General features: G+C 45.1%; 5 protein-coding genes across 5 annotated transcripts; 2 read left to right on the forward strand and 3 right to left on the reverse strand. All coding sequences in view use genetic code 12, as the record gives it.

The window, feature by feature from the left end:
- Positions 1–234: 234 nt before the first annotated feature.
- On the reverse strand, positions 235–2,531 carry LODBEIA_P34170 (uncharacterized protein; the record flags this gene model as incomplete). Its single annotated transcript, XM_066973525.1, has 2 exons — positions 235–2,362; positions 2,527–2,531. 2 exons carry the CDS (start codon positions 2,529–2,531, stop codon positions 235–237), a joined length of 2,133 nt encoding a protein of 710 aa, XP_066830355.1.
- Positions 2,532–5,032: 2,501 nt separating this feature from the next.
- Positions 5,033–6,049, reverse strand: LODBEIA_P34180 (uncharacterized protein; the record flags this gene model as incomplete). Its single annotated transcript, XM_066973526.1, has 1 exon — positions 5,033–6,049. One exon carries the CDS (start codon positions 6,047–6,049, stop codon positions 5,033–5,035), a length of 1,017 nt encoding a protein of 338 aa, XP_066830356.1.
- Positions 6,050–7,646: 1,597 nt separating this feature from the next.
- Positions 7,647–8,795, forward strand: LODBEIA_P34190 (uncharacterized protein; the record flags this gene model as incomplete). Its single annotated transcript, XM_066973527.1, has 1 exon — positions 7,647–8,795. One exon carries the CDS (start codon positions 7,647–7,649, stop codon positions 8,793–8,795), a length of 1,149 nt encoding a protein of 382 aa, XP_066830357.1.
- A 289-nt stretch (positions 8,796–9,084) lies between these two features.
- LODBEIA_P34200 (uncharacterized protein) lies at positions 9,085–10,134 on the reverse strand (the record flags this gene model as incomplete). The annotated part of the gene is made up of 1 exon (XM_066973529.1): positions 9,085–10,134. The coding sequence occupies one exon, from the start codon at positions 10,132–10,134 to the stop codon at positions 9,085–9,087; it is 1,050 nt and encodes a 349-aa protein (XP_066830358.1).
- Positions 10,135–11,663: 1,529 nt separating this feature from the next.
- LODBEIA_P34210 (uncharacterized protein) lies at positions 11,664–12,164 on the forward strand (the record flags this gene model as incomplete). Its single annotated transcript, XM_066973530.1, has 1 exon — positions 11,664–12,164. The coding sequence occupies one exon, from the start codon at positions 11,664–11,666 to the stop codon at positions 12,162–12,164; it is 501 nt and encodes a 166-aa protein (XP_066830359.1).
- Positions 12,165–12,236: the final 72 nt, after the last annotated feature.

The following is a 12,236-nucleotide window of genomic DNA, read 5'->3' on the forward strand; positions in this document are numbered from 1 at the left end:
GAGTTTTAAGAAAAATGTTGCAACAAAGCTGTCAAGCCTCCTCTATTTCATTAAATAATTACTGTTCTTAAGAATGCTGAATGTACACCCGTTTCGTCATCCCTTACCCCTTCCCCCTCCTCACCTTATTGGCACTATTCCCTCTTTTTCCTTCCTTCCTCTTTCAAATTCTTTTTGTTTTCTTCCTTTTTGTTTTTGTTTTTTATTTTTTTGTTTTTGTTCGCTGGCCATAGCTCACTCAACGGTGACGGACTTGGCCAAGTTTCTAGGGAAATCAACATCGATTCCCCTATTAACAGCCAACCAATAACTTATCAATTGCACAGGGATAACATTCAATAATCCTTGCAAACAGTCAACGGTTTGAGGTACTTCCAACGTGGTATGTACCTTGTCATTAGAAATAATAGCATCTCCTTCGTTACATACAACAATAGGTCTTCCGTCTCTCGCGGTGACTTGTTCAATAGCAGACATGGTCTTGGGGAAAAGCGAGTCTCGCGTGGCAAAGGCAATAATCGGCAACTTGTCGTCAACCAACGCCAAAACACCGTGCTTCAACTCACCAGCAAGAACACCTTCCGAATGCATATATGAGATTTCCTTGATTTTCAAAGCTCCCTCCAACGCAGTGGCAAACTGGTAGCCTCTACCGAGCAACAAAAGCGATTTTTGATCGTTCAAGTTGTCGTCACATAATTTTTTAATCTTTTCTTCCAAGTTGAGCACTTGTTTGATTTGCTCGGGGATCTTTTCCAATCCTTGGATGATTTCTTCGTGTCTCTTGGCTTTGGAAATGGAGTCATTGGATAAAGAGAGAGCAAACATCACAAGGGCAATGTACTGCGATGTGTAAGCCTTGGTTGACGCGACACCGATTTCAGGTCCTGCATTGATGTGCACACCACAGTGTGTTTGTCTCGACATAGATGAACCAACCGAGTTAACAATACCCACGGTCAATGCACCTCTTTCCAAGCAGTATTGCAATGCCAATATGGAATCGGCAGTTTCTCCCGATTGCGAGACAAACACGCATGTATCATCTCTGAAAACGGGTGATCTTCTGTCCAAAAAATCACTAGCCAATTCAACACTCACTGGGATTTCGGTTAATTCTTCAAAAATCGACCTTGTAGCTAAACATGAATGGTAAGATGTTCCACATGCAATCATAATGATTCTACGGCAACGTCTAATGGTGGGCAAAAACGCCTTTAAGCCGCCCAAGGTCACCGTGCGGTTTTCAAAATCAATTCTACCTCTCATGGTGTTGAATGTAGAGTCGGGTTGCTCAAAGATTTCCTTTTGCATAAAATGCTTGTAAGGACCTTTCATGATTTCATTCAACTCCATTTCCAAAGTTTGAATTGGTCTCACGGTGGATTCACCAGCACTCTTGGTTGAAGCACGGTGAATGTGCAATTCACCATCGTAAATGTGGGCAATATCGTCATCTTCCAAAAACAAAACCTTCTTTGTGTGTTGCACCACGGAAGCAGGGTCGGAACTCAAGAAAAACTCCACTGGCATGGGCAAGTCATCCTCAGAAAGGAAAGCTCTCGATTGAGAAGTTCTCAAATCACCAGGAGCAACCGGGATAAAACCCAAGTCGGCAGAGCTAGTTCCATTGATCAAAGGCAAATGACCATTTGGTTGTTGAGCACCTTGGCTTTCAAACTCAACGTCAACAAAGTCAACTTTTAATTTCTTGTCGGTTTTCACGCCAACCAACAATGGCGATCCCTTTCTAGTACCGCAAACTTCACCGGGGTAGTGGTATGACTTGACCAACAAGCCATAGGAGCCTTCCAACTCGTGCAAGACTTGCTTGGTCAATTCGTTCAAGTCTGGAGAAACGCCAGCTTTCAAGTTTAAATCATAAAAATGCTTAAACAATTTGGCAATGCACTCGGTATCGGTTTCACTTTCAAACTGATGCCCCTTGGACAAAAGATACTTGCGCAACGCAGCAAAATTGGTGATGATACCATTGTGCACCACAATAAACTCAGCCTTCAACGCATCTGATCTATGAGGATGGCAGTTTTCCGTCTTTGGCTGGCCATGAGTCGCCCAACGGGTATGAGCAATCCCGACATGGTTATCAAACACGTCGCTTCTGTTGATCTCGTCATCAACCATCTTCTGTTTCAAAACCTTGACTTTGCCCGGGGTCTTGACAATGATACTGTCCATGTATTCCTCGTCATCTTGAGCGTCTTTGACAAGATGTCCATCAACTGCCAACCCGGCCGAGTCGTAACCTCGATATTCCAATCTCTGCAACCCTTCAATGAGATTATCGATTATTTCTCCTCTCGACTTGTCAACTAGGAAATTCACGTAACCAAAGATTCCACTATTTGAGCAGTTAAGTTAGTAAGCTTTGCCGGGGTCTAGATTACAACACCTTTACAGATGCAGCATCAAAAAGTGCCTTTTTTTTTTCTTTATACCCTTGACAGCACTTTTCCTTGCCAAAAAAAAGAACCCAAAAAAAAAAAAAAATTCCTGGAGACATACCACATAGTAAGTTTTGAAAGGATTAGTTAGTTATTAGCAAAGGGGTGGGGTGGCGGAACAATTCAAAAATAAATGAAAAATAAAAGTAAGAAAGAAAGGAATGGTTTTTCTCCGTTAAAAACGTCCTCGTGAACAAGTTAATACTAGATAGTGGCCTATGGGATTGATGCTATAAAATCTGGGTGAGATGTGTGAAATCGGAGTCGAAGTGTACTGAGAGAATGGAGCAGGGGACCTCGAAAAAGGTTGGAATTTTTTTTTGATATAAATATTGCGTGTGAAGTGAGTGTGCGTGTTGTAAAAGGGAGAAGCCTGTGGGCGCTCTCTCTCTCTCTCTCGTCCTATATAGATCAAAGCAGAGCATGGGTTTTATTCACTGCAACTTAAACTTAACTTTGCTGCAGTGGATAAACTGAGTAAATTCAATGAATTATAGACAGAAACACTAGCAAATCAAACCCCGTTAGGGAGGGGGGTCTCACGTATATGGCCCACTGGACCAACTTCGTTCAGTTGCTTCATTTGTAGGGCTTTTTGCCACGGTAAGGCTGTTTTACTTTCTAGTGGGAGTGTCGCGACGGGACTCGGGGCGAGAGTCACGACACACCCACGCGCGAAGAAAAAACAAGCAAAAAATTTGAGGAGTTTGACATGGCCAATTTTATAACCCCATTGGTGCATTTGGTAAACACAACAAAACACTGTGGGATCAGGTTTGGAACAGGAGACAGAAACGAGCAGCATCCATCCGTCGTGGATAATTCGAGACCAACCGAGCCAAATATAGGCTTAGCAGGTTATTGTTCTAGAAGCCGTAGGTGTATTCTTAGCTCCTGTATAACACAATGCAGATTCAAATAAACAATATCAAAACAGAGAGATCTGAGTTTCCTTGATTGTCACCCCCCCCCCCCCCCCCGGCTGAAAAGACATTAAGAAAAAAGGAGTTTCAAAGTATCACCAGTTGTTAAGAAATCTAATTGTGTCTTTTACGAAAGTTGCTTGACTGAATTTCATCCTCAACGTGGCAATAAAGTTACAATTCTCGTAAATTTCTAGACCTCCCCCCCCCCTACTTCACCGTCCCTCTATCTTCTGGCCTCGCGCTTCGAAGGGGGAACTATCTGTGTATTTCAACGATAGACATTGCGTTTGGCTTGTCTATCGTTGAACTACAACGAGGAGCTTCTTGTGTCTCGCACATTCCAACGTCATAGCTCCAAGGCGTCGCAAATCGGGCTGTTGTCGCTTGTTGACTAAAAATAGAATGCGTCAGACCAGAAACCGAAACACAACACGCACACACGCATACGCATACCAATGATAGAAATTGCAATTACGAAGAGAAGAGGATTAGAGGGGGAGAAAAATTGCCATTGGTTCAACAAACCCGAAGAAAAAATACTCAATCCACGCGAATGATATTTTTGTTTTTGGCTCTGTTTCGTTTCTAGGGCCCTGTGACGTAAGTGCAGAACAAGTCGCCGACACATATTGGAGTTCTGGTGAGAAAAATGCAACATGTTCGGCAAGCAAGGACTGGTGATGGTGAACAGAGGCAACTCTAGCTGCTTATTTGTTTGTTTGTTTTTTGATTTGAAACGGCGTTCTTGAAGTGCAGCTCGTGGAGAGGCACTGAAAATGTAGGAAAGAAATTGCTTGCACAGCCACCCATACAAGAAAAAATTATACGAAAAAACCCACATCGCCAACAGGTCGAAATTGCGCACAATCAAACCAGACTTTCCCAGACCATCGGCCTAAGTGTAGTCGAACTCCGAATTATTCGCCAGATGTTTTCAACTTCAGCTGCAGACTTTTTTTGGGATTCAGCACTGCCACTGGGGTAACTGGGGTCTCACCCAATTTTTTTCTTTTCTGATCAGAAGCATTGCGACGCGTCTTTTACTGGGACGTAACGCAGGGGGGGTGGGAAAGGAGGGGAGGAAGCTGACACCGGCTCAGACGTAGGCGCAAGGCAAGGCAGGACACCGTTTCAACTCTCCGCTCTCCATTCGGTTCTGGAAACGCTCAATCAAAAAAAAAATTTGAGTTGTTCCGTTTCATCGTTGGTACAACGATAGCAAGGACAGGAGCCGACTTGGGGCACACTGCTAAAGCGACCAAAGTCGTGGAATGCATGTGCTTCGGCGATTGTTCATTTTGTGTGCGAGGGGGGGCCAGCGCGGAACAGATATCACATTGTTCACCAGATCCCGATCCTTGAAATCAAGGATAGATTCCTGCGTATCCCAATCACTTCGATCTCTCAAGTTGCAATTGGAAAGATTCGAATAGCCGAATCATTGCAAAACCTTGCTATCTAGAAAGACAATGAAACAAACATGCAGCACAAGATTGTCTAAAGGTCCATTGGCATGGCAGACGTTTGAAGAGAACTCAGCTACATCTAATTTAATCCCAAAAATGATCGTAATATATATAATTTCTTTGGTTTTATCAACTTGTTTACCCAAAAAAGCCCCCAAAAGTTTTCTCTTTTCATCTAAAATCCACCACCGCCACCAGGAGGTCCAAAATTGCCAAAGCCACCACCACTGCCGGGTCCCCTGAGTCCACCACCAGGCAAACCTTGCCCCAATGCATCCAAATTATCCTCCGAATACGGATCATCGTACCTTGCGCCAGGAGGAACCCCCTTTCTCCCACTAGCACCACCCGCGCCCTGTTGTGGATGGAATATAGGATGCTGGGCATCAGGGTACATTCCACTTGGATGGTCAGCACGATTGCCAAGTGGATCCAAGTACCCCTGTAGCGTGGGGTGTTGAGGGATGCCTGGAGGGTTCAAGTCGTCGGCGCCCACGGGCGGGAAATGAGTCGATTGGCCCAAGGTGTCCCTTGTTGGTGCGCCGGGATCTCGGATTTGGTATTCATCTTCGAAATCGGGCATGTCTGCCGGTCTCCTAAACGCGGTGCTGCCTGATTGTTGCTGTGGTTGCGGCGCTGACCCAGGTATATTGGCGGAACCTCCAACTCCCCCCACTGCTGCGGGGTGATATGGTTCTTCTGGGGTTGGAGATTTGGCGAAATTGCTTTCGGTGTCCGTGTGTTCTTCAACAATGGGGCCCAGCGCCACCTCCAGCTTCTCCTTCTGTTTCTGGCCCGGGGTTGAACTATTGAAAATAGAGCTGGGTTTTTCGTCATCGACAATTCGTCTGAATTTTTGTTGAAACTTCTCCACCAAGGATTGCGGGATAGTGGTGGTGTCGGCAAGCGGGAATTTGATCTCGTCTTCATCCAAGTCGAACCATTCCCAGTTGATCAATGCGTTATCTAGCCTGCCGTCGATATTCAACAAATTGACCAACGATTGCACTTGACTTATGGCAGTAAAGCTCAAGATCAAGAATTTTTCATCGTAGTAGTACAACTCAACCTGTTTCAATTTCGCTTCATCTGCAGTTTGCACTGTTTTGTAGTGGTCTCTTTCGGGGTAGATAGAACTCACGTATTCCGAGACCAAGTAATAGGTCAATTGGAAATAGTTTTCAATGGCCATTATATCCTTCCTCTGTTTCTATCTATCTACGCAATTCAATATTTTTATTTTCTGGGGCCAATCCTCGTTGCTGGTGTTGATTTTTTTTTTTATATACTACAGATTCTTCCCTTATTGCTGATAAATCTGGATATATGCTTGATGTAAGTCTACTAGTGCCCTTCCCGCTTCCCATGATGTGGCGTGGAACCATGTAGAATAAAAATTATCGCAAGGAGAAGGAGAGAGGGCAAACGTAAATCTCTACTGTGACCAACCCCCCACTTTATCTCACCCCCCCTACCGCGAGGGCCGACTTTTAATCGCCAGGGCATCTACACACCCCCCCCCCCCCCCTAGGCCCCCCACCCCTATCCCCTTATGTCTCATACACTGGAGATTTCGTCGCGACATTGGATTCTCGACACTGGAAGATCTCAACCTCCTACGGGCCTGAAAGGTGCTTAAAACTGTTTTATATGAAAGCATGTGAGAACCGAATCCACGGGTAGCCATCTCAGAGATGGTCGAGGACGTTCTTGAGCTTCATTTTTGACTGGCATAGTTGGCGCTTGACATGCAAAAACACCAGCGTCTCCAGCGTAGCACCAGAAATATAGAATCACTAGCAGGACCCCGGGCTGTTTCTCGAGCCCTTTTCGATCCACTTCCAGGGCAAGCATCGTCCCAAGAGACGGCAAGTTCTCTCCTCCGCAGCAAATCTACTTCTACAACATCTGGCTGACTGAAAGAAAGAGAGGAAGAAGAAGCTAGATTATGTAGGTTTTTGTAGTAGTTTGTTTAAAATCGGCAGCCCAATCAATCACCCACTCAAGGCATCACGAGTCTGTTGGTTGCGTAAAAATCTCAAGATTGCTCTCTGCGTGGCAGAGTGTGTGTGTGTGTGCTGGACCTGGCCAAAGTTGCCTGCTTGAAATTACGTTGTCTTTTTCTTTTGTTTCTTCTCAATAACGTTTTTCTGGGTTGGGTTTCAAGAGGTCGGAGATGTGTGCCAGGTGCTTTTTCAAAACGATGGATTTTTGTAGTTGAATTAGAGTTACTGGAAAGCCGGTCGACCCCTATTCCGCAGCCTAAGAAGCCATGACCGTTCTGTTGGTGATGACGATCACGATCACGATCACGGTGGGTGGGCTCCGCTGGCTCCTTCTAGTGACTGGTATATGTGGACTTTGGTCCCAGTTGCACTACCTTCTTGCTCTAGCACTCTAGGCTCTCTCTCTACACTCAAATTGTTGTTTTGCGAAAAAGATTACTCACGCAGTTTGGTTAAGCTCAAACCATCAATTTCATCAAACAATCACCTTTACTACCGATACCTACTAAATTTGTTTGACTCGTAGCACTCAGACGATAGCATATATTGTTCTTTAATAAAAAAAAAAACTTGGGATCTTTGCATCTTGTCAATAGATTGACTTATCTGCATTGCAGCTCTATCTGAACTCCGCCAAAATTTCAATCAAAACCAGATTTAACCAAGAAAATCACTACACTCCAAAAGAAAAAATTTACACTTCAACACACATTCACACATTGAAGATTCGTTGATATATATATATATATATATAAAAAAGATTCTAAAGGAAATTTCCATCATATGACGACAACGGTTCCATTGATCTATTCGTTTCCCGAATTCTTGGGAGTTGCTGATGCAGTCGCTGATCTCGTCATTTCAGCCCAGAATCAAACATTGTACAACACAACCGATCCGAAGCAAATAGAATTGATCAAACTGGGTCAACTCAAACGTCCAAATGTTTTCAAAACAAACAGCTCGCTTTCGGTAGCAGTGGGACTCAACGGGGGAGCAGGAGCAGGAGCAGGAGGCAACGGCAATGGTAACGGAAGCGGATTGAGCCATTCCAGCACCGGCACAACTACACCTAGCCACAGTCCCAGCCAGAGTCAAAGCGGATTCAACCTCGCCAACTTATCCTCGCCATCAGCCACGAATTTACAACAAAATGCCAAAGTCAAGAAGGAGAAAAAAATCATGAAAAAACAGGAGATACGCTTCAAGATTGCCATAAGCGGTGGGTCGCTCATCAAGATCCTCAACCAAGGTCTCTTGAAGAGACAAGAGTTTATCGAGTGGGACAAGTGGGAAATCTATTTTGCCGACGAGAGATTGGTACCGTTTGCAAGCGAAGATTCCAACTATGGACAAGCTGAAAGAGATATCTTCTCTCACATCAAGGGCGATAAAAAGCCACGCATTTTCCATATTGACGAGTCCTTGATCAACGATCCCCAAGAAGCAGCCGACGATTACGAAAAACAATTGATACAGAATTTCGCCAAGAAGGATTCCGTCAAGTTGCCCATGTTTGACTTATTACTACTTGGATGTGCACCCGATGGCCACATTGCATCGCTTTTCCCCAAGCAGGGCGAAGCATTACGAGAGAAATTGGCCTGGTGCATACCCGTGTCGAACGCGCCTCTGGGACCAGAAAATAGAATCACCTTGACCATACCTGTCATCTGCCACGCGGCAAGGGTGGTCTTTGTAGTGGAAGGATTAACAAAGGCACCAATTATCAAGACGATAATGGAGAGACCCGAGAAGGGGTTGCCTGCGTCGATTGTCCATGAGGGTTCCGCTGGTCGAGTCAGTTGGTTTGTCGATGATGCTGCATTGAATGACTTGTATGATATTACCAAGAAGAAGTATAAGTATTTGTCTATACCGGATCCCGACGATGATGACGATGATGAAAATGACGAGCAAAAGGAGAATTAGGAGCAAATATAGGAGGCGAGTGATTAAGGAGAATAATGTAGGGGGGGGGGGGAACAGAATGGGGGCTGGGAGGAAGATCGATTGCTTCATTACAGTATATAGATCATTATCTTCACGTTTAATGATTGTGAGTTGTTTTAGGTTTTATAATACTATATCGTAGTCAACTTATTGTTATTTATTACTTGAATACATGATTGATAAACCAAAACGCTCGTTTAGAGCTAGGAGGAGGAGACGTTTTAGAGTATCCTCGACAGTTACGAGGTTGTTTTTTTTGTTTTCCTCTTTATACATCCTTGATGATAAACTTGTCGGGTGCCCTCATGGCCCACTCCGTCCACGACCCATCATACAACCTCACATTCACCCCCAACTCCCTCACCTTCAACACGTTCTCCAACCCCAACTTCAAGATGCACGCAGTGACACCCGTGCCACACATGACAATGATGCCTCGCGGATACAACAGCTTCAACTCCGCCAACTCCGCCACGCCCACGCACTCCTTCACCTCCGCCTCGATCCGATCTCGCGTCTTGAACTGATTGTTCTGCTCAGCGTCGAGAAACTTGGTAAAGGGCAAATTCTTCGCCGTGGGGACGTGGCCCGAACTCAAGCCGGGACGCGGCTCGCATGTCTCGCCCGTGAACCTCTCACGCGAGCGCGCATCGAGCACCAAATATTGGTCAATCTCCCCCTCGTCGACCAAATTTTCCAATTCCTCATATTCGATAACTTCACGATCGTAGTTCTCTTGAAATTGCTCGGCGCTCATCTCGCCATGATCCACCTCGGCCACCGGCGCCGCCTCTCCATCGCGTCCATCATTCTTATTCTCGAGATGTTCGAAATTCGGCTTGTTCAAATCCAAGGGATAATCATAGTTCTTATAATTGACATAGTTATCCAACAAGTAAACGCGATCATGACCGAATAACCGAAGCGTAAACGCAGCGCGAGGACTAGAGAAATTACCCACTTTATCGTATACGACCAAATTGTCCCCCGGACGAATCCCCAATTCGCGAAACGCCTGCGTCATGATTTGTTGAGTTGGTAACATGTGAGGATAAGGTGAGTCGCGCGAGTATTTATCGAGGTCAAAGAAGCGTGCATGCGGGATGCGTTCTGCTTCGTATTCCGCGTGGGCGTTCCGGCCGGAATTGGGCATGAACCACGTTGCATCGATGGGAATGGTGCGGTGTTGCTGTGGTTGTGGTGGTTGGAGTGGTGTTGACGTGCCTGCTGCTGATGATGATGCGGTTGGTGTGGTGGATGATTGGAGCAAGGTGCGGAATGCTGATGGTTTCACTATCGACAAGAACGATTTCGACATTATTTCTGGATGATTTGGAATGCAATTGCGTTTGATGCTGCTCGTTGTTGTTTCTTGGATAAAAAAAACAAAAACCAAGCAAGAAGCTTTTTTTTTTTCAATTTTTAAGCGGGGGTGGGCAGAGTAGGGGGCAGGGGGGGAGGGCGAACGCTGGCGATGTAAGTGTATTAAGTTGATGAAAAATGGTAGTTTTGCGTTTTCAGACATGATCGGGATCCAAATGGTTCGAGAAGAAATGGACCGTGGGGGGGAAGGCCCCTGTCGAGAGACGAAATGCAGCCAAGGTGGAGGCACACAATTCAACGAGTCTTGGAAAGGATCTTGCTCTTGTAATTTGTTTTATATCTTGGACTGCAATTTCTGAGTAGGGGTCCAATAAACCCTGCCCCCCTGTTACATCGGAATCTCAAAAATAAAGAGCTGAACAAGGCAAGAAGTTGTCAACGGGTTTCTTTATATTTCCCTTTGTCTAGCTGGTAAAGCGTTGGTCTTGTTTGTGGGTGCTCGTCACGCCGAATTTAGATAGTTTAGATAGCTTGCTACTTAAGAGCTCAAGGGACTAAGAGGCATCAAGAACGGGTTGATTCTACTAGGTCCCCATAAAACCTGTCAAAGGACAAATACCAACAGAGTGCAAATTGATCCAAAAGTCCGCACGTTGTCGTTGTCCAACAGTCAGACCACAACAGCTATGAGAGTTAAACAATTTCTGCAGACTTCCAATACTTTGACATGTATGTGAACTTCAAAATATCGCCTCCGTTTTCCTCATTTAACGGAGACAGTTTTTCCTTCAATCCAGCCATTGTACGCTCTTGGGTCTAGACAAAAGCAAGAGCAAATGGCGCATTCTTTCTCGGAACCCGAATAGCAAAACTCGGGGTTATCCACCCCCCGTCCCCCTTGTCCCCCCTTACCCCCTTGATGTTTTAACCCCCTCGATGTTTTAACAAACTAGAAGTGTGGCGCCCTTTTTTCTTTTCAGTTTCGTTACCTCCGCTCCCGTCCCCCACATGAAAAATTGTATGTTTTATAAATTTTCACTTTCGGTGTTGCTTCAGCTTGGTCGGCGCTGCGTGCCTCCCCATCCTGGATGACAGTCGCTTTACTCACCAAAGAAACACTTCCGAGAATGCCGGAAATATGTCTCGACGATTCTATGCATCGTATCCTCTTTTTTTTTTTTGCTTTGATTTGATCATTTGCCTTCGATGCTAATTGATTAAAAAACAGCGATACTTCGGAAAAGAGGACGAAAAGAGGGCGCAAGTCGGGCTTTAGCATGCGACTCTTATTAATCAAAACAACCAGAATTTTTTTTTTTTAAGTGGTACGTTATCAAACTGCATCGTAAAGCCGTTCCTCCGTCCCTAAGGGGGAATTATTGCACAACATAGGGGAAAATCAGATTTATACATATATATATCTGCAAAAAAGTAGATGCAAGTTCGTCCCTCGCTGTTTCTACGAGAGAAGAGATGATACTGATGATCATGATTCAGTAATTTAATCTCATCACGCGTGCACCAATGATATTTGCCAAACTGTCGAAATTCATAGTCAGGAAAGTAGTGCCCGACACCATCCCCTTCTTCAAGCGTTCCTCGCCATTGAACTCCACAAATAGCCAGAAATCAGATGTGCAAGTTTCGCATTGGGCGGTGCAGCGCAGACTGTCGCTGTTGAAGTCGTCGCCGAGCTATAAGCAGCGCCGCAGGCAAAGCTCAACGACGTCAGGGGAGAAGCTGGGAGGTGAAGCCGAGGTCAAGCGCAAGCGGCGCCAGAACAAGAGTCACGTGAGACATGAACTGAGTGGCCACCACCATCACCATAAGAGCCAAGCAAAGCATGATGAAATAGCCCACAATAAACTAGACAATAACAACAACAACAACACCTCCCATGGCAACGACAACCGGAAATTGGTTGATTTGCAAAGTTTGCAAAAGAGACTCGCCAACACCAACAAGGCTGAATGGCTTATAATTGCAATCATCCTGTTTTTGATCTTGGTGGTCCATGAACTTTGACGTTGCTGCTGCATATATACTGTATATAAATATAATCTAATACTTGAAAATTCTTTGCTATGACTGTGTTTT

The sequence above is a fragment of the Lodderomyces beijingensis genome (genome assembly GCF_963989305.1).
Source record: "Lodderomyces beijingensis strain CBS 14171 genome assembly, chromosome: 4".
Classification (NCBI taxonomy): domain Eukaryota; kingdom Fungi; phylum Ascomycota; class Pichiomycetes; order Serinales; family Debaryomycetaceae; genus Lodderomyces; species Lodderomyces beijingensis.